General features: G+C 40.7%; 1 protein-coding gene across 1 annotated transcript in view; it reads left to right on the forward strand.

Moving 5' to 3' along the window:
- Positions 1-22,167, forward strand: part of plagl2 (pleiomorphic adenoma gene-like 2) — a 48,759-nt gene extending 26,592 nt beyond the window's left edge. Inside the window, exons 2-4 of the mRNA XM_017486369.3 lie at positions 19,053-19,170; positions 19,281-19,697; positions 20,069-22,167. Of these exons, the coding sequence (XP_017341858.1) occupies positions 19,408-19,697; positions 20,069-21,530 (1,752 nt within the window). The 5' untranslated portion in view covers positions 19,053-19,170; positions 19,281-19,407 and the 3' untranslated portion in view covers positions 21,531-22,167. The remainder of the gene's footprint in view (positions 1-19,052; positions 19,171-19,280; positions 19,698-20,068) is intronic.
- Positions 22,168-22,801: the final 634 nt, after the last annotated feature.

Below are 22,801 nucleotides of genomic sequence, written 5' to 3' on the forward strand. Positions count from 1 at the left end.
TATATATATATATACACAGTATCTCACAAAAGTGAGTATTTGTAAATATTTGATTAAGTCCTTTCATGTGACAACACTGAAGAAATGACACTTTGCTACGATGTAATGTAGTGAGTGTACAGCTTGTGTAACAGTGTAAATTTGCTGTCCCCTCAAAATAACTCAACACACAGCCATTAATGTCTAAACCGCTGGAAACAAAAGTGAGAACATCCCTAAGTGAAAAAATCCAAATTGGGCCCAATTAGCCATTTTCCCTCCCCAGTGTCATGTGACTTGTTAGTGTTACAAGGTCTCAGGTGTGATTGGGGAGCAGGTGTGTTAAATTTGGTGTCATCGCTCTCACACTCCCTCATACTGGTCACTGGAAGTTCAACATGGCACCTCATGGCAAAGAACTCTCTGAGGATCTGAAAAAAGAATTGTTGCTCTACATAAAGATGGCCTAGGCTATATGAAGATTGCCAAGACCCTGACACTGAGCTGCAGCACGGTGGCCAAGACCATACAGCAGTTTAACAGGACAGGTTCCACTCAGAACAGGCCTCGCCATGGTCGACCAAAGAAGTTGAGTGCACATGCTCAGCGGCATATCCAGAGGTTGTCTTTGGGAAATAGACGTATGAGTGCTGCCAGCATTGCTGCAGAGGTTGAAGGGGTGGGGGGTCAGCCTGTCAGTGCTTAGACCATATGCCGCACACTGCATCAAATTGGTGTGCATGGCTGTTGTCCCAGAAGGAAGCCTCTTCTAAAGATGATGCACAAGAAAGCCCGCAAACAGTTTGCTGAAGACAAGCAGAGTAAGGACATGGATTACTGGAACCATGTCCTGTGGATGAGACCAAGATAAACTTATTTGGTTCAGATGGTGTCAAGCATGTGTGGTGACAACCAGTTGAGGAGTACAAAGACAAGTGTGTCTTGCTTACAGTCAAGCATGGTGGTGGAAGTGTCATGGTCTGGGGCTGCATGAGTGCTGCCGGCACTGTGGAGCTACAGTTCATTGAGGGAACCATGAATGTCAACATGTACTGTGACATACTGAAGCAGAGCATGATCCCCTCCCTTCGAAGACTGGGCCGCAGGGCAGTATTCCAGCATGATAACACCCCCAAACACACCTCCAAGACGACCACTGCCTTGCTAAAGAAGCTGAGGGTGAAGGTAACCCTATTAACCATCTGTGGGGCATCCTCAAATGGAAGGTGGAGGAGCACAAGGTCTCTAACATCCACCAGCTTCGTGATGTCGTCATGGAGGAGTGGAAGAGGACTCCAGTGGCAACCTGTGAAGCTCTGGTGAACTGCCCAAGAGGGTTAAAGCAGTGCTGGAAAATAATGGTGGCCACAAAAAATGTTGACACTTTGGGCCCAAATTGGACATTTTCACTTAGGGGTGTATTCACTTTTGTGAGATACTGTGTGTGTGTGTGTGTGTGTATATATATATATATATATATATATATATATATATATATATATATATATATATATGAATCTCTCTCTCTCTCTCTCTCTCTCTCTATATATATATATATATATATATATATATATAGAGAGAGAGAGATAGATAGATAGATAGATAGATCCATCCATCCATCTTCTACCGCTTACTCCTTTTCAGGGTCACGGGGAGCCCGGAGCCTATCCCAGGAAGCATCGGGCACAAGGCGGGGTACACCCTGGACAGGACAGGGTGCCTGTCCATCGCAGGGCATATATATATATATATATATATATATATATATATATATATATATATATATATATATATAATATTTATTTTATAGTATTTATGCATTATTTTTCACGGATACACAAAAAGCACAGAATTAAACTACAGTCCTAAATGAATAATAAAAACTCTCTTTCACTCACTGCCTTTATACATAATATTTTAATTGTGTTTACTTTTGATCATAGTGTTTTAATTAGACATTACAGATCTTACTTGCGCTCCTATTGTGTGTCTACACTGCGCATGATCAGCAATGCGGGCTTGTTACTAACACATCACTTCCGTTATAATAAACAACAGAATTTACACTGCAAGTGCGCAAATACAGCATATAATGACAAGAAACTTAAATTAAACTAAACCTTTTAAGCAGCTTGCACCAGTTTCCCCTGCCCCTTGCACACAGTGGAGCATTTTTGATATAAACATAAGTTTGTCCTCATGCAGCACTGTTTGATCTCCGCTGTGTTTAATATAGAATGTTCCCCTACCTTTCTGACTTTCTTCCTCAGTCATGTGACGATTTTGCCTCCGTCTGATGGTGACTGAGGTCATGTTGGGAATAAAAGTTAATGCTGACAGAAAGTAAACTGAAGAAAGTCATTATCGGTGACTCGGGTGTCTGCTAATGCTAGCGTGCATATGACGTTATGCGCAGTTGCCTGGGAAACGGCTTATACTTCCAATTAGTAAAAAAAACCCCGCTAGTCTTATATTTGAGATGATAATACCTTTCTAAAATCCATACACTTGTCGGTAGAGTGCACAGTGCATAGTGTAAGTGTATAGTACGTCATTTGGGACACAACTTTAGTGTTTACTCTCCGAAGTGTGTTGTCTGAACCGAAGTAACGTAATGAGTAAATCTCCCCTGTGCCATGTGCAGACCAAATAATCAATAATGAGATTCGTTGATAACGATTTTCATAATCGATTATTATTGATTTTGTCGATTAGTTGTTGCAGCTCTAATCACGAATATTCATTGATTTTAGGGACAACATATTTTTATTGCACTTTCGCATTTAAATAAACAGATCACTACTTTCACCTCCATGTTCTGCTACATTCCTGCTAATGTACAAATCTTTGCATCAAATTAGACTGATCCTTAAAGTGCATCATCTCGTAGAAGCAAAATATAAATAAAATTGTACCCAAAATATAGAATAAGTAAAAATAAAAATGCCATCAACCAAATGAAAATATGCATCAAATATAACAATATGCAACCAAATGAAAACAATTCAGGCAAATGCAGAAAAGGCAATAACAGTGCGTACAGTAGGAGAGACGCAGCCAAATCACCCAATACAGAGGCGCATGTCATTTTGTACCGGAACCTGAAAGTTAGCATCACGTACTTGCAAGTACTAGCAAACAGGCTCATAAAATCTAATGATTAAACAAATTCCTTTGGCAGCTGAAAGTTTAGCTTCACAGGTGCATGGCTGGCTTTCCGAATGCCTCAAGACGAAGTTTTGTTTTTAGTCATAAATTATAATAGGGGAAGTCCCAGGGATATCGACAGTGCATCTGGCAACACACACACACATACACACAGGTTTTCCTGTTGTAGTGGACTAAGTAATGGTGCTTTTTGAAGCTGTTGAGACACTTGGTAGAGCTTGACTAAATTCCTCTGGTTTCCTCACTGGTATTGTCAGCGGATACACAGAGGAAAACATCTCTAATTGACCGTTGTTTGTAGAAAACGTTAATTTTCTAATTAGTCTTTTCATTTTCTAATTGGTCTTTATTTTTAATATTTCTCTCTCTTAGAAGCAATATATATAAATAATTTGATATAAATTCATTAGCCAGCCATAACAGGCAAGTTAAAGCTCCAACCCCATGTTTTGGTGAGCTAGCTAGTTAAATGCATTAAGATATATGGTTGTTTTCAGTTTCTAACAAAGTTTCTAATGTAGCACATTGTGTTTGTGACCTGGACAAAAAGTCAGACAGTTGTTGGCAAAAGTTTCAGCCATGAGATGGTCTGTTCTGTCCTTGTAAAACAAATTATTCAAGTCTGACTAGTGCCTTTATTTCCTCTTGATATGTTTAAATGGAACTTGTGAATTGCTTGCTCAGCACAGGGCTCACACCCCCTCCCCTTTCCCATCGACCTGCTCACCAACAGCTAAATACAGAGTCATGGTACTCTACACACAGAAACCCAACAGTGTCCTGACAAATCTTATAACTTGCGGCAATCAAATAATTCATTTGTTTATATGGATTTTAAATATCTTAAAAGTCTATTTCCATTTCACCGGTGTAGTGTGAGAGACAGCTTTGTGCTTTTTGCTTAGTTTTATCAGTGTTTCCACATATCTGCGTGTTCCACATATCTGTATGTTCGTGATTCAAACCTGATTTGTCCAGGTTCATCAATGTTTCCACATAAATGCGTCTTCCTGATTCCGAATAGAATGTCTGTTATCCATCCAATTAATCCACCTAGTATAACCGTTTTCCTGCCAGCCAGACTGGTTGGTTGATGTATGTAGTGCAGCAGGTGGTGGGATTTTGATTGTACAGCATCGTAATGCATAATGACAAGTATTAAAAATAAAAATTCTGTTTTACCAACATCCGTAACGAGTAAGGTTTTTGTATTCTCTGCTTGTTAAATCTAATAGACTGTAATCTGCTTATGCTGTGTTCCTGGGCTAGAGATAAAGTAAACTTTCTCTCATGTTTATCCATCAGTAATGTCTCAATTTTACCAATAGGTAACATGATGGAGCATATTGTCTACTTCACACAGCCAGGCTTTAATCTTGCCTGTTTATTTTCCCAACAATGAATCTGATGTGTCTGCGTTAAGCAGCGAAATTGAGATGAAACTGTAAGAGGAAGGGAAAGGAATGCTTGTAAAGGGTGAGCTGATTTCTGTGTTTGTGTTGGCGTAGCGAAGATGGGATTGCCTTAGCATCCACATACTCTTTATAATTTAATAATAGCCCAACATGGCCTTAGCATTTGGAAACAGGAGTGGTTTTGTATAGCAATCTGTACTTTCCATACTGTCATCTTTTTTGTGCTCTTTTTCATGAATTTTGGCTAAAAATCAGTGTTCTGTTGATTCCCGCTTGTCAGTAATAGTGTTTGTTGACATTAGGCGGTGAGAGTAATGTTTGTGTCAGGCTACTCAGAATGCTTTGCACTTCACACCATACATCCATAGAGGGTCAATAATAGGTTAGTCTGGTCTAGAGCTGCAACAACTAATCGATAAAATCGATAATAATTGATTATGAAAATCGTTGTCAACGAATCTCATTATCGATTAATTGGTCTGCACGGCACGGCACATTTATTTGCAGTAAATGACACAGGATTCTCATTTTCACCGATGAATAAAACCTCATTTATAATTTATCCTGTGAGCACTATTTGTGTATTCCTAATGCTCATCTCAGTTACATATCGATGAATTTGAGTGCAATCCTCTTGTATTATAATCCCTCATATTAACAGTAGGCAGGTAAAATAGTTAAAAGCTTTGGATAATAGTTCACTACTTAATCATCCACTGTGCAAACTGCAGCTTTTATTTAAAAAGGTTTCCTTTTGGTTACAGAGGTTAAGGTTAGATTTAGGTGTAAGCATACCATTAATTAGCTGCATTAATAATTATGTCAATGGAAAGTCCTCACAAGGTAAAACTCGTGTGTGTGTGTGTGTGAAAATCACAGCAGCTGCTAACATAAGCCCATATGCCTTGACATACTAAACCCGCACCCCTTGTCACTGTCATTGTTAAAGCAGAAAGTAGAAAAATACATGAACAAAGTTGGTGCTTCCATGCTAGAACAACTGGCAAGCAAAACCTACCTGAGTTGAATTCTTTAAGTACTTTTAACCTTTATCTCAGGAAGAGTGAATCAAGTTTCAAAATGAGGAAAGAGCTTTTAGAAGAACAGTGGATACAGAAATGTCACAGTGTGTTTGTCTGTGTGTGTGTGTGTGAGTGTGTGTGTGTGCGCACATGTGTGTTTAGGGGTTACAAGCAGCGTGGCCACATCCCGTGTTGGTAGCCAGGCCTGTAAATCCGAGTTCACACTACACGATTTTAAGCCTGATTTGCAAGTCGCCGAGCTCGCCAACAAAAACCCTTTGATCAGTGGCAACTCGACAAGCAATCGGCACTTGCCAATCGGCAGTCAATTGTTATGTGCAAACAGAGGCTCGCCGACTCATTGCTGAGGCATCAGCGACGCCAAATGCTAAATATCTGGAGCTGTTGGGCAAATCCACATCCTGTGGTGTGAAAAGTGTCGTCACTGGCAGTGATTGCGGCGACAAGCTACAGCAAATTAGAGAGCAAGACATGGGGTGAGGTCACAGTGAGGAAGGGAAACCCGAGAACCCTATGGCAGAAGCATAAAGGAGAGAAGCTGTACAAGCTGTAGAAGCTCTCTGTAGCACACACAATCCCTGCTGCCTGCATGTGCTAATCCATTCTTTCACCCACTTTCTTTGTATTTTCCTTTTTGGGGTTATTCAGCACAGATCATTGCACAAACAACTCGTGTTTCATGCATGGTTTTCGCGGCATATAGCCGTGACACTTCTCGAATGTGTTTCATGACAAAACGTAGTTTGGACACCAGATAGAGTCATCGGGTGACATGAGTCATTGTCAGATAGTGTAGTGTGTGGCCCCCTGTCGCCGAGCGATCACGTAGTGTGAACACCACGACTTCACGACTCATGATTACAAGACAGCAAATCGTGTAATGTGTACAGCACAGCGATCTGCCGACTTTGAAAGTTGTGTAGTGTAAACTTAGTAGGGATGCACCGAATGTTCGGCAACTGAAATTATTCGGCCGAAAATAGCAAAAAAAAAAGAAGCACTTTCGGTGTTCGGCCGAATAAGTGAAAAGGCCGAATAAATTTGACCGAACAATGACGTGTTTGATGATGCGCCAAATAGCCTAGCAACCAGAGTGAGATGCGCGAATTTCACAACCTCCACTTCCGGCAGCGCGCTCAGAGCGATGAGGGGGCGCGCGCATGCACGAGCGCATGCTGTTCGGGTTTTGACAACCATGACATTGTTTACTGTGGACACGTGCGTTTGTTTGTTTCTGTTCCAGAGTATTCTGCCACGGCGCGAGTCGTAAGGGAGTAGAGTACGGAAGCAGGTAAAGACGTATTTATTTAAGGGAACATAACATTAGCAACGTGTCTAACTATACTATATCTACTATAATACTCCGCGAGGTGTACAGGAACACGAGCGGTATATATCCCGAATATAATCAGCCGTATATAACCGAATAGAACCATTTTTTGCACTCATGTCAATGCACTTTTTAATGCACTTTTTTGTTGTAGGCTACAGAGTGTTACATTCTTTCAGCAGTCAGTTTATAGGCCTAACATAGGCTATTCAAGGGGGGCTCAAAGATGACCACATAAAAATATTTTTATTTTACTCATTTATTTATTTAAAGTTATATTGTGCCTTGTTGGTAGCCTATGCCTGCTGGAATGAAAAAAAAATGTTCAGTGTTAAATAAATATTTTGAAATTGTAGCTTTTGTAATTGATTTTTTTCTTTGAAAAGCAAGACAAAATAGTAAAAAGCACATTTTGACTATTTAATTTATGCAATGGTGAAAAAAATGGTGAAATAAATGGAAATAACGCGAAAAAACGTGTTCGGTATTCGGCCTTCGGCCAAGCTTTTCATTATATTTGGTTTCGGCTACGGCCAAGAATTTTCATTTCGGTGCATCCCTAGAACTTAGCCTTAGGGTCTAACTGTCAGGGATGTGAGGATTTGGCAGAGTAAACATTTTGTGTCTGTACATGTTTGTGTATAGGATGTAGGCTTTCCACCTCTCACTACACTTACTGAGGTCCAAACAGACATTCATAGAGGAACCAAAACCATTATTGCAAATAACACACTCAACAAACATTGGGGTGGGGGGTTTGGTGCCTACCCCTCCTACCCAGTACCTGCCCCTTCTGCCCTTCTTCTGTCTGCCAGTTCATGTCAGTATGGTCATTAAGGCATGACTCTTCATCCTCCTCCCTGGTATATGAATATCACAGACCAAGAGCTCCTCCCTCTCCTCATTTCCCCCCCATTCCTTTAATTCTCACCACTCTCTCTCTCCTTCTCTCCCCATTACCCGTTTCACTGCAATCACATCTTATACTTCTAACTCTCATAGTCTCATGTAGTATGACAAACACAGCAGGGGGCTATTTTAGGCTGCTGGATTTTTTTTTTCAAAACACATTGTAGGTCATGTGATCAGCTCTTCCTCCTCAGACCTGCTCTCAGTCCTGATGTGTTACTTGAAGTGCAGTTTTAAAAAAAAGGCTGTAATTTTAGCACATTGTACCTATGCTTAACCCAGATTCACAATTCTAGTGAGGGATTATGTTTCACTGTGTGAAGTATAAAAGATCTGCTAACTGTCATGCTTTATTTTCAAGTTGAAAACTCAGGCAGTGTTTTGCATGTTGGTGCACCGATGAAGCTTGATCTACCATGTCACTCAGGACTATTTCTGTCCACTTGGCCCTCCTACCTGGGGAAGGTGGAACATAAATGTACTCAATGACCTTAGTGGGCCTTTCTGATTGGAGGACATGAGACCTATTTTGTATTCTGACCTCTGAATGGAGCTTTTATGATTCAGAATTCAGTTGTTTTAGTACAGTAGTAAAGTACCAAATTTATTTTAATCATACTGATGAGAAGATGGCGGCGCACACAGTTGCAGCGGCTCATGGCTCTCCTTTTCAGTGCTCTTTTTTGTTGTTTTTGTGTTATTTCTTTATTACTTGTTTGTGCATTATCGGTTCTACGAACATCCGCTATACAAGTCAGAACCTTATGGATATTGGGGACCAACACCGAATACCTATTTCGAGAATTTTTCATCACACGCACAACATCCCAGACGACATAGCGAGATTGCCAGGCTCTCCGTGGATTGTTGTCGGGTCCAGAAGGCGGCGCAGACGGAGGAGGGAGAGGAAGCAAAAGCAGGGATACAGGTCCGGTATTATGTTAAGGCTAAGAAAACAACCACACAAGCCACCTTTACCGAGCCTGTTTCTCTCCAATGCCAGATCCCTAGTGAATAAAATCAACAATTTGGAATTACAACTAGCTGGAAATCGCTACGTTCGTGATTGCTGTGTTTTGATTATTACTGAAACCTGGCTTCATCCGAGGATACCCGATGCTAGCATGCAGCTAGCAGGTCGTACTATGCTTCGCTGGGACAGGACTGAGGACTCCGGTAAGAGCAGGGGGGCTCTGTATGTATGTGCATGAGAATTGGTGTAACAACGGAACAATGATAGATAAACATTGTTCCCCTGACCTCGAATACATGTCTGTAAGATGTCGGCCCTTTTTTCTACCGAGAGAGCTAACAGTAGTGATTATCACGACTGTGTATATTCCACCCGACGCCAATGTGAACACGGCACTCTCTCTCCTGTTGAACACCATAAACGAACAGCAGCGGGCTTACCCCGATGGTGTTCACATAATTGCAGGAGACTTTAATAAGGCGAACTTGAAGACTGTACTCCTGAAATTCTATCAACATGTTAAGTGTTTTACTAGAGGGGCGAACACTCTGGATCATGTTTATTCCAACATTAAGCATGCGTATAGAGCCATACCTCTCCCCCACCTCGGCCAATCAGACCATCTCTCCCTCCTGCTCTCCCCTGCCTACACCACCCTCAGACGCAGTGTCAAGACCACTATAAAGACTGTTACCACCTGGCCTGATGATGCATTCTGCAAACTACAGGACTGCTTCGAACAGACAGACTGGGATTTGTTTGAACATCAAGAGCTAGAAACATTAACAGGAACGGTACTGGACTATATCAAGTTCTGTATCGGAAATGTGACTGTGGACAAAAACATTCGGGTTTTCCAAAACCAGAAACCATGGATGACCAAACAGGTCCGCACACTACTCAAAGCCCGCGACGCTGCCTTCAGGTCTGGTAATAGAGCTCTGTACAGAGCCGCTCGTGCCAACCTGAAAGGTGGTATTAAGGAAGCTAAGGCGGTCTATAAGAGGAGCATAGAGTCCCACCTGTCCAGGGAGGTGTGGCAAGGCATACAAAACATCACAAACTACAGAGGCCGTGATACGACAACAGGAGACCTGAGTGCGATGCTGGCAGAAGAGCTAAATTGCTTCTTTGCTCGCTTTGAAACATCCTAACAACAGCACTTATCTGCTCCAGCCTCACCTCCACCCTCATCTGGCTCCTGTACCAGTCCAGCTCTGCCTTCATCCCCTCCTGGTTCCTGCACCACTCTACTTACTGTGAGGGAAAACGATGTTAGACGGATGTTTCTGGCAGTGAACCCCAGGAAAGCTGCTGGCCCAGACGGTGTACCTGGTATGGTGCTCAGATCGTGTGCCCACCAGCTTGCCCATATCTTTACCAGAATCTTCAATCTCTTCCTGGCCCAAGCAGTCATCCCGGCCTGCCTAAAATCAGCCACAATCATCCCAGTGCCAAAGAAGTCGCCCACCACTAGCCTAAATGATTATCGTCCTGTGGCCCTCACTCCAGTTATCATGAAGTGCTTTGAGAGATTGGTTCTTCAGCACATCAAGGACTACCTCCCCCCAGACTTCGATCCTTATCAGTTTGTATATCGCGCAAACAGATCCACAGAGGATGCTATCGCCGTAGCTGTCCACTACGTGTTGAGACATCTAGAGCAGCAACAGAGCTACGTCCGTATGTTTTTTGTGGATTACAGTTCGGCTTTTAATACAATCATTCCGGACATTCTCATCACCAAATTGGTCACTCTTGGCCTCCCCCCCTCACGTGCCTGGATAAAGGACTTTCTCACCAACCGGTCTCAGACAGTGAGACTCGGACCCCACCTCTCCTCCACTCGCACGTTGAGCACAGGTTCTCCACAGGGCTGTGTGCTGAGCCCCCTCCTGTACTGTCTCTACACATACGACTGTAGTCCAAGCCACAACAATAATCTTATCATCAAGTTCGCTGACGACACCACAGTGGTCGGACTCATCTCAAAAGGAGATGAGGTAGCCTACAGAGAGGAAGTCCTAAACTTGGCAGCCTGGTGTTCAAAGAACAATCTGGCTCTAAACACCAAGAAAACCAAGGAACTCATTGTAGACTTCAGGAAGCACAACACTGAGCTGGCCCCCCTTTTCATTAATGGTGAGTGTGTGGAGAGGGTCCACACCTTCCGGTTTCTTGGCGTCCTTATCTCTGCAGACATCTCCTGGACGGACAATATCACAGCGGTTATCAAGAAGGCTCAAACGCGGCTACACTTCCTGAGGGTTCTCAGGAAGTACAATCTGGACCCCAATCTGCTGCTGATCTTCTACCGCTCGTCCGTCGAGAGCCTGCTGACATACTGTATCACAGTGTGGTACGGTAGCTGCACCGTGGCAGACAGGGAGAGGCTTCAGAGAGTAGTAAGAGCAGCACAGAAGATCATTGGCTGCCCTCTCCCCTCCCTGATGGATATTTACACCTCCTGTTGCCTCAGCAGAGGAAAAACCATCATTAAGGACAGCTCTCACCCTGGCTTTGATCTGTTCAAACTGTTGCCCTCAGGGAGACGTTACAGGTGCATCAAAACAAGGACTAATAGATTTAAGAATAGTTTCTTTCCAAAAGCTATTACCATTCTAAACACATACATGTACTGAGTTCACAGCATATGTATATAGTGTCTCAAAACTGTGCATTTCATAGTACCTCCCCCATCCGCCCCAATATCTTGTTTATTTATCTTGTTTATTTATCTTGTTTATTCTTCTTGTTTATTTTATGTACATGTTGGCACGGAACAAAAAAAGGAGTGGCTCTTAATTTCATTGTACATGTGTATAGTGACAATAAAAGGTATTCATTCATTCATTCATTTGGTAGAGTTTTCTAAGGATATCAGTGTCTTGCAACAACAATAACAACAACAAAAAAAAAACTTTACAAACATTGCGTGTTGAGAATATGGTGGTTGTAACTATTATAGTAACCACCCACGACTTAAACACAGAACCTGATATGACGTGGAATTGAAAGAATACCTCTGTTTCCATTTAAAGGGGATTTTTTTTAAAGAAGGGAGAAGAAAATTTGTGCTCTGAATGATACAAAGCTTTGAATGATACAAATATAGCACTGAATTATTATTTTTATTATTACACTCACGTTATTAGGAACACCCATACACCTGCACATTCATGCAGTTATCTAATCAGCCAGTCATGTGGCAACAGTGCAAAGCAAAAAATCATGCAGATACATGTCAAGAGCTTCACTTAATGTTCACATCAAACATCAAAATGTGGAAAATGTGTGATCTCTGTGACTTTAATTGTTGTATGTCGTTTATGTCAGATGGGCTGGTGTGAGTATTTCAGAAACTGATGATCTCCTGGGAATTTCACACACAACAGTCTCTAGAGTTTACACAGAATGGTGTCATGATACCAAAAGTACCGTACCACCACTCGATACCAAAGTCGATACCACGGTGTGATATATATATATATATATATATATATATATATATATATATATATATATATATATAATATATATAAAATAAATAAATATAAAATATATATATATATATATATATATATATATATATATATATATATAATCTAATAAATAAAATTAAAAATTCCTGGAGGACATCCTCCTCTGGTTAATACTGGCAAAAAGTGAGGGTAGGGGGGGGATATTTTAGTTATCAAACATCTGACAGTGACTAGGGTGCACACACACACACACCCCTTATACTCGGAATGCAAGCATTAGTTTAAATTCACTGATATGGTGGCAGGCCAAAAACATTTATTAAAACCATTATCAGTTCAATAATTATTAGTGACTTTAGGCTACATTTTGCTGACAGGACACGGGCTGAATGGCGATGCATGGTGGCCCATTAGGAGGTAGTTAATAACACTGCAATGCGTTAGCGTCGTTAACAAATAACTGGCTATTGCAAACATTACATGGAGCATAACGTTAGCTGGTTTCACGGCCACAATGTCAGCTACCTCAAACAAACATAATATAGAGCCGTCTTTCAGGTGCTTCACCAAATACGAAGTGTTTCCTCGCTTTGTTTGAAATGAACGATAATTCACATACTGGCAACCGATGCTACTTTTCCTCTAAACGAGCCTTCCTCTCTTTGCCTCTCAACGAGTCGGGGAAGAGCTAAACTTGTCGCCATCTTCTGTAGTTTTTCCCATGTGCTTGTAGGCATTCTTCTTCTTCTTTACCACTTGTGGACCGACTGAAACACTTGCGTGTATTTGCTGCCCCCTTCAGTTCCAGAAGAATTGAACCACGGTAACTTCATTAACTACGGTACCTACACTACTGCAGAAAAACAAGTACCTTCATGTTTTAAGAATGTTGGTAATGACTTGGTACTGAAGTATCACTTCTTGTGACATCCCTACAGAATGGTGCGAAAAACAAAAAACATACAGCAATCGGATGGTCTGCCGGGTGAAACACCTTGTTGATGAGAGAGATCAGAGGATAATGACCAGATTGGTTTGAACTGACAGGAAGTCTATAGTGACTCAAATAAGCATTCTTTACAAAAGTGCTGAGCAGAAAAGAATCTCAGCATGCACCACACATCAAACCTTACACAATATTACAATATCAATACCACAATCAAAGTCACAGAGATCACGTTTTTTCTTCATTCTGATGTTTGATGTGAACATTACCCAAAGCTCATGATCTGCATTTACATGATTTTATGCACTGCAGTGCTGCCACATGATTGGCTGATTAGATAACTGCATGAATGTACAGATGTTATTAATAAAGTGGACATTGAGTGTGTACTACATTATATTGATTAAAAGACATAGCATACACACTTGATGTAGTGCATACAATGTGTACAATATATATAGTGCTGTGAAAATGTATTTGATTTTTTCTTTTTTTGAGTATATCTCATACTAAATTGTTTCAGAAATGTAAAAAATCTAAGATAAAACAAACGAAACCTGAGTAAACACAAAATACAGTTTGTAAATGATAATGTTATTTATTGAAGCAAAAACTGTATCCAATACAAACTGGCCCTGTGTGAAAATTTATTTGCCCCGGTAGTTACTAATTCCCCAAATCTATGAAATTGTATCCATAATGGAGCTCAGCTGGACTAGACACACTCAGGTCTGATTACTGCAAACACTGTTCAATCAAATCAACACAAATATAATTTTTTCAACATCATGAAGTTATAAATGGCATCCATGGAAGAGTGGCGAGGTAAAAACCACTGCTAACCCAAAAGAACATTAAGGCTTTTCTGAATTTTGCCAAAACAAACAGGTTCGATGCTCCTCGGGCAGTGTTGGCTTGGCGGTTAAGGTGCTGGGTTACTGATCGGAAGTTTGGGGGTTCAAGCCCCAGCACTGCCAAGCTGCCACTGTTGCTCCCTTGAGCAAGGCCCAACCATCTCTACTCCAGGGGTGCTGTATCATGGCTGACCCTGCACCCTGACATGCTGGGGTATGTGAAGAAAATGAATTTTGCTGTGCTGTAATGTATATGTGACCAATAAAGACTCATTATCATTATGATCCTCAAACCTTTTTGGAGAATGTTTTGTGCACTGTTGAGTCGAAAGTGGAACGGTTTAGAAGACAGGAGTCCCTTTACATCTTGTGTAAACCAAACACAGAATTACATAAAAATAACATCATACATGGTTAAGCATGGTGGGGAAAAGTGTGATGGTGTGGGGATGCTTTGCTGCTTCAGGACCTGGGCAAATTGCAATAACTGAGGGAAACTGAATTCTGCTCTCTACCAGAAAATCCTAAAGGATAATGTCTGGTATTCAGTCACTAAGCTGAAACTCAAGCACAGCTGGATTATGCAGCAAGACAATGATATAAAGCATAGGAGTAAACCCTAGTCCTAGAATCCTAGAAGTAAGTGAAAGACTGATATCCAGTTATTTGAAGCGTTTGGTTGCAGTTATTGCTACTAAAGGTGGCACAACCAGATTTTAAGTTTAAGGGGCAATTAGTTTTTCAAATGGGTGATAGGTGTTGGATAACTTTTTTGCTTGAATATAATTTTATATTATATATACATATACATATTTATTTATATACACATACGTATATACATATATATACATACATATACATATATATATATATATATATATATATATATATATATATATATATATATATATATATACACACACACACACACACACACACACACACACACGCATATATATATTATAATGTATTTAGTTAAAGATCTAAAATTATGTAGTAGAGATACACAAAAACAGAAGAAATTGGGATGGGGCAAATACATTTTCCACAGCACTGTAGTAGTTTCATAAGAGAATAAATTAAATTGTTTCCAGCCTTTTCTGTGATACTGATCAGCAACATTATTTGGAAAAAAAAATACCATAATGGGAATTTATTGCTACACGTTGGTATGTCACATTATATGAAGAAACAAAGCAATGAACCTGTGATGGCATCCCATAAGTCTACAATTCTGACCAACATACACGCAGGAATTTCTGAGGTTCTTAGTATTTCTGATCAGTGTAATCACAAAACAGTCAGGGAAAAAAGGAAAAAAATTCAGGAGCTCATTTGCATATTGCAGGCTTAATATGTTTATACATTGCAGGACAATAATGTGTTTATGGTAGTTAATATTACTGCATGTTATCCTGCTTGCAGTTTTTAAAAGATGTTAAAATTATAGCATGTTTTTATTAATGTTGTTAAGTTTTGCTTTATCTAGGACTGAGTCAATGGCTTTAATCACATTTTAAGGACCATTTGTGCAGGCATTTTGCAGCAGAGTTAAATGGCGGATGTCTCACAGTGTAGTGTGTGCTAAACATGAATGCGTGAGGCTGACTTTTGACCTCTAGGCCAAAGGAATGTGGAAACCCTTTAATCTCAAAACAGAATGTCAGATGCACTTGTGCAATCTGCATGCACTTCCAGTTCTTCTCTCTGAGAGATCCTCTGTACATACATAAAACATTTTCTTAACACCAAATTAAAGAGAAAAGGTAAACATCTGAGTAATATCCTAAACATATTCTTATGAGCAACTATGTGGATAAACACATTTTATTTGCCCTTTATTTAGGCAAATTGATTATGGTCTTAACTTTTGAATTGGAATTGGATTTAAAATATGTAACCATACTGCATACTGGGTTAAATGCCAATGATTTAATTTGAATATGGGTAAGGAGTGCAGGTTTTATTTTCACAGATTTCCCAGGATTGATTTCTTTTTGCCGATGAAGTTGGGAGTTCTCATGGTGTGCTTAGAATATACAAGTTTGTCCTTATGCGTATTTGTATTTGTGTGTGCGTGCATTTGGGGGGTGGGGGATTTGGGGGGTTGGGGTAGATACTGCAAGCATGATGGATTGATTGTGTGTCTCTGTGTGTATGTTTGCATGTGTGAGGAATGTGTGTGATGAAGAGGCATGACAATGAGACAAAGCATCCTGGAGGGGCTCAAAAGGAGGAGTGTCAGCCACTTGTACCCTCCCTGCTGGGTGATGGCTACGGTCATGCAACACAGCTGTCAGTTACCCATACATACATACACACACATTGACGATAAACCAGTTTATATGCTGTTTCACACAATCTAGAGTTGGGGTAGTCGAACTTGACACAGACTCTGACATTTTGGACTCAGAAATGTTTCTGAGTACAGTCGAGTCCGTGTCATGTATAACATGAAAAGAAAGATTAAAAAATAAACAACATATAATCAAGATAGCAAGAAATTAATTAATGTCTCCCTGCCTGACCAGGGGGCTTTCTGTGCACACACTCCTGAAGCGTGTGCACAGAAAGCTGCCTCATCGTGCGAGTACCGCATTGAGTTCTCTTTAGCGGCTTATTACGGCTGGATGGTCAAATAAATACCCACACATCATGTCCAAATGCAGGTCTAGCCCAGTATTCATGCAAACATGACTGTGTTATGTTATGTTATGTTATGTCTTACGTGAATGTAAACAGTTGGGAGTGTCAATACAGTATATTGAATCTGTGCATTAGGTCTTAAAGTGACAGCAGTCTAATAAACCTTCTGCTTGTCTGTGTCATTAATGTTAATCAAAAAATAAACGACAAAGAGAAAATCACTCACTCACTCATTATGCTGAATAACTTCAGTAAATTTAATAAGAATCTATGTCATATAAATCAGAGAAGGAACTCTGAACTACAGTTCCCAGTAACCACTGCACCACAGTCACATGACCACCTGCACTCATGTGTATAGCCACAGTTTGCACTGTATTCTTTGGCATTGTTTTTGTTGCTGTGTTTATGTTTAGTTTTGCCATAGTCTTTTGCCTCAAGGTCATAGTGTCATTTTTGTGTTTTGTTTTGTTCTTTATTAAACTTTAGTACTTCTGCACTTGCATCCGTCTCTACCTTGAAATCTCTTATATGTCATACAGTGAAGTCTATTTTATTTTACGTTTAATTGCTTTATTCAATTTCCGTAGCATTTCTTACATGAATACTATTGATAGACCTACCTGAGAAAACGTATCGTTATCGTGAAATAAGATTGTAGTCATAATGCCCACCCATAAACATTAGCATTTGGTGAATCCATTCTTGAATTTCATGTAAAATATGAAATGTACTTCTTAATGTAGTAAATATCACAAACCCTGTTGATGGGGATATTTTTTTCATTTTAGGAATTAAAATGAAAAAAGTTACAAGAACAGAGCTGTGCTCAGAAATGAGTTTGTTGTCATTAATAGACAGATTAAAAGCAGTAATAAAGCCTTAAACTTGTTGTCAGGACATACTACTAAATATAACTCTACTCTGTATTCTCTTTAATCCTATATAACTGTTGGGGAGAGGCATCAAATCATTAAAATGTCAACTCAAACTGGGGGACACAATATAGTATGAAACACTAGGGCACACTTCTAGGGTGTTTCCTCCGGGTACTCCGGTTTTCTTTCAGAGGCTGATTGGCATGTGCAAAGTGTCGGTGGTGTGTGTCTGTGGTGTGTGAATGTGTATGTGATTGTGCCTTGCGATGGATTGGCACCCTGCCAATCCCCGCCTTGTTCCCCATGCTCCCTGGGATAGGCTCCAGGTTCCCCATAACCCTATAGGATAAGTGGTATAGAAAATGGATGGATGGGCATATACCTTTATATCCTTTTTTTCTTTGAAACCATTGTAGGATTAAATGACAATGGTAAGATGTAATAGTGGTATTTTTTGTTACATTTATGTTGCCATTGGTTTGTGAAGGTTAAAATATAAATTCAACAGCTCAGCGTTGAGTTTACAATTCTTTCAATTTAATTACTTCCTTGACTCGGCCGGACTTGATTCAGACTCTGCCATTAAGGACTCGGACATGAGTCCAACTTGGCCCCTTTTGGACTCGGACTTGATTGGTTAAGGACTTGGTCTCGACGTGAACTTGACAAAAGGTGGACTCGGACCCAACACTACTGTTATCATTTAGATTTCCTGTTTATGAATTTTTGCACTGGAGCTTTTCACTGGCCAACTCTGAACATACTTTTGCCGGTTATGAGATTCAGATGTCAACAAAAATATCAGATAGTATGGACATCCAAAGTATTATTTAGAAGAGACATTAAATATTTCTTAACAACTTTACCTATTTAACCTTTTTTTTTTTTTTTTTTTTTTTTTTTTTAAATAAAAAAGACCTTGCAGAAATGCTTTTGGGTAATGTGGCCTGTGACCTGCATGTAGTAGCGTCTGTATTTTGTGATGTGTGCTTGTTGAATGGTTAAATAAGGGATAATAATTACATTTAGCTGAAGGCAGTGTTTCTGTTTTTGTGTCCTTATTCACTGCTTTACTTATGGTGCCTTATAACAAAGCCTGCAAGAGAAACGGTTTTCATATAAGCTTTCAGTTTTTGTTTACGTGGTACAGAAAAATCATAACAGGAATTTTTATTGCTAAAATGTTTTTTAAGCAAAAAACTATTAGGTGAAAATCACAAATATAAATAAGAGATTTTATAAATATAAGAATTTAAACTGTCCAGTCTACCGACTTTTCTGTAGTCACATAGTAGTACAAAAAACAACCTGTTCTACAACATACATAAACCATATACTGAGCAACATGCGGAAAATTTGGGATGACCACATTTCAAGAAACTTAAAAATGTATGCTTTAATGCTTCCATATTATTTCATTTTTCTGCAGAACAAGCAAAATGAGCAGTACTAATATCTACTGGACCCCACCCATGTCATTTGGGACTGGGTGAAAGAGAGAGAGAGACAGACTGCTATTTTTCTTTAACTTCTGAACCTAAAGAACGGTAAGTGATAAAGCATAAGCCAATCATATAGTTAAAAATAAAGGGCAGTTTTGTAAGTGATGCATTATATGAAAGAAGAGCTTTAGGTGTTTGAATATTGTCCATTGTAGATTTTTCAAAGGAGAGACTGCATAGAACCCGCCCTCTTAAACTCCACCCCAGGCAAGATCCAAACAGAGCCTGGAAGGTTGGGCAGCAACGGCCGGGGTTCAATGGCAACGGCACCATAGGGCTGCCATGGCAGCAGCTGCCACCGATGCCCCACACCACATAACCACACTGACGCCGGAGGACGAGGATCGACGAGCTGCCCCCAAACTGTTTGGAGGTCCAGCTCAAGTGAGGACAGAGAGTGAGAAGGAGACAGAGAAGGAGGAAAGCGGCAAGGAGTGTTTGGTGTGTGGCACTTTTTTCAGCTCACAGGATAAGCTTCAGATCCACACATTCAGTCACACAGGAGAGAAACCTTTCCACTGTTCCCAGCCCCACTGCCACAAGGCCTTCAGCTCCAAATATAAGCTCTACAGGTAGGTCAGTTTGAAAACAACCTTTGTTCACACAGATCATCCTTAAGTATGTGCTCATTGTCCATTCTAGTGAGAGTCCCTTTACATGCATAAAGCATAGGTCACATTGCATGAGGTTGTACAATAAGTCTTGGTAGTAGCTCATATCAATGTTTTCAGAGACATTTAGAGTTGAGTGTGTGTATATATCAGAGCTTGGCTAAAGTCTATCTATGTACTCTCAATACTGGTATCAAAAGTGCTCAAAAGCTCATAACCACTGTAACAGACCACAATATTTAAATGAATAGTTTGTATAATAATGTAAATCATAGTTACTCAGTGTTCTTGCACAAGTTTTTTTTTTTAACTCATCTTTACCTCCACTGTAGGCATATGGCCACACACTCCCCACAGAAGACCCACCAGTGCTCATTCTGTGAAAAGATGTTCCACCGTAAAGATCATCTGAAAAATCACCTGCAGACCCATGACCCCAACAAAGAGGCTTTTAAGTGTGAGGAGTGTGGCAAGCACTATAACACAAAGCTAGGCTACAAGCGCCATGTGGCCATGCACTCTGCCACAGCAGGAGACCTGACCTGCAAGGTATGTTTGCAGAGCTACGAGAGCACTCCTGCCCTCTTGGATCACCTCAAGAGCCATTCTGGCAAGTCTTCAGGTGGTACCAAGGAGAAGAAACACCCATGCGATCACTGTGACCGTCGCTTCTACACCCGCAAGGATGTTCGCCGACACATGGTAGTGCACACGGGTCGCAAAGATTTCCTGTGCCAGTACTGTGCCCAGCGCTTCGGAAGAAAGGACCACCTCACACGACATGTGAAGAAGAGCCACTCACAGGAGCTGCTGAAGATCAAGACAGAGCCACCAGATATGCTGACTCTACTTGGTTCTGGCTCTCCAACCTGTGCTGTGAAGGAAGAGCTCAGTCCTATGATGTGTAGCATGGGCCCCAACAAGGACTCCATGATGACCAAACCTTTCCGCAGTGGTACCCCTTTCTCTATGGGCATGTACAACCCACACCACCTCCAGGCCATGTCCAGCCCAGGATTGGGTCACCATCACTCCTTGGTTCCTGGGTCACTGTCTGCTGCTATGGGTATGGGTTGCTCCATGGAGCCTCCTTCAGCCTTGCACCACCATCATCCACATCACCACCACCACCACCACCCACACCATCCTTCCCCTCCACCCCCACCACACCAGCAACAGACTCCACTGCAACCCCTACCCCAGCAGCAGCATTCCCAGCCTCCCAAGTACCAGCTCGGATCTACCTCATACTTGCTGGATAAGCCCCTAAAAGTGGAGATGGAGAGTTACCTGATGGATCTGCAGAGTGGCTTGCCAGTCCCACCACCACCTTCAGCTGATCCCCATTCTGCTGCCTCACCTAATAAAGATGGTCTGGAGTCTCCACCCGGCTTAACGGATGAGCTGTGTGGGGATCCCCTCCTATCTAAAAGCCCTGCCGTCATTGCTGAATCTCTGTGTGCTGCTAACATGGACTTCTCCCATTTACTGGGCTTCTTTCCGCTAAACCTGCCTCCCTATAGCACTCCTATGAGTTCAGGAGGCCTGGTGATGGGCTACTCCACCTCCACTGCTTCTTCTTCCTCATCATCATCAGCATCTTCACATGCTGCCGAGTCTCATGCTGCCACAGCAACAGCCTCAGTGCCTCTTACCTCTTTGCAACATCAACCTCAGGAGCAACCAGGCTCCAGTGGAGGTCTTGGTCTTGGGTCCCTGCACCCACTCCCACCAGTGTTTAGCTCCAGCCTTAGCACGACCACCTTGCCTCGCTTCCATCAGGCCTTTCAATGAGGCTCCCACCCCACCCTGGTCAGCCACAGGATGAGACAGCTGAGGTGGCCCAGGGAAGAGGAGCTTTAGGGCTCCCTCTAGGGGTGGGAGAATAAAACAATTGAACACATAGAAGCCTTAATTGAAGTGCACAAATGCTTTTAAATGAGCCTGGATAAAACAATTTATTTTCAAAAAGGAAGTAAAACATAGGAAATAAGAATACCATGGAGCGTTTACTTAGGCTTTTTCATCTATATTTTAGTTAAAACTTCCCCCCAACCCTTGTCTCACCAATTACTAGTTAGGAGGCAGCACCAACAGGCCTTTAAGGAATGGTACCACGTAATATATAAAGTAATAATATGATTTGGAGAAAGGCAAAGAATACTGTATAAAAAGTAATGTCTTTTAAGACTCTGAAAGAATAGTTTGAAGTTGTTAAGGTTTTTTTTGTTTGTTTTTTTGCTTTTACAAATATGAGACTTTTTATATCGTCTCTGTTCTATTAAAGTCAGGTATCATTTAATTGCCCTTAAACTAAAACTGCCTTGGCAGCCAGGAGAGGAAAATTAGTGGAGGAATGAAGTGGTGATGTTGCATAAAAATTCTCACCTCTTTAAAAAAAAAAAAAAAAAAAAAAAAAAAAAAAAGCAAATTCATTATACATTTATATATTTAAAAAATTCCCCATAAAATGTATTAGTTCCAGTTGTTTAGACCCCCCCCCCCCCCATATAAAAAAACCACACACTTTAATATAAACAAGTTGCTCCATATAAATGCACACTGCTCTTCTAAAAGGTATTTATTGCAAATACAGATTTTGTAAGCAAATATATACAATAATATACAATAAAAGGAAGAAGGCAAGAAAGGCAGCAAATAAGCTGCACAATTTTACAATCCTGCTTTTATATGCTGTGACCATTCAGAAGTAAGGACAAATAAAAGGATAATGTAAAAAAAATAAAAATACAGGTTTATGTTAATCAAAGGAAGCACTTTGTTTACAGCAGAAGGCACTTGACCTTTTTGGGTTCCCATGGTGACCCGCTGACCCTCAGTTCCCTACTTCCTGCCCCGATTGACCTTTTTCTACCTAGCCAAGCTCCTTACACAGCCACAAGTATATTTAAAGTATTCTCTAGTATTGAAATAATTAAAGTACTTCATAATGGTTTCCTTCTTCCTCCCAGCACTAATTTTAACATCTCCACTGCAAACATTTTACCTCCACTATAATGCCCACCGCATTATAATATGTATGTTAGAAAACACAAAGATTTTAG

This window comes from Ictalurus punctatus, chromosome 15, assembly GCF_001660625.3.
Source record: "Ictalurus punctatus breed USDA103 chromosome 15, Coco_2.0, whole genome shotgun sequence".
NCBI classification, from domain to species: Eukaryota; Metazoa; Chordata; class Actinopteri; order Siluriformes; family Ictaluridae; genus Ictalurus; species Ictalurus punctatus.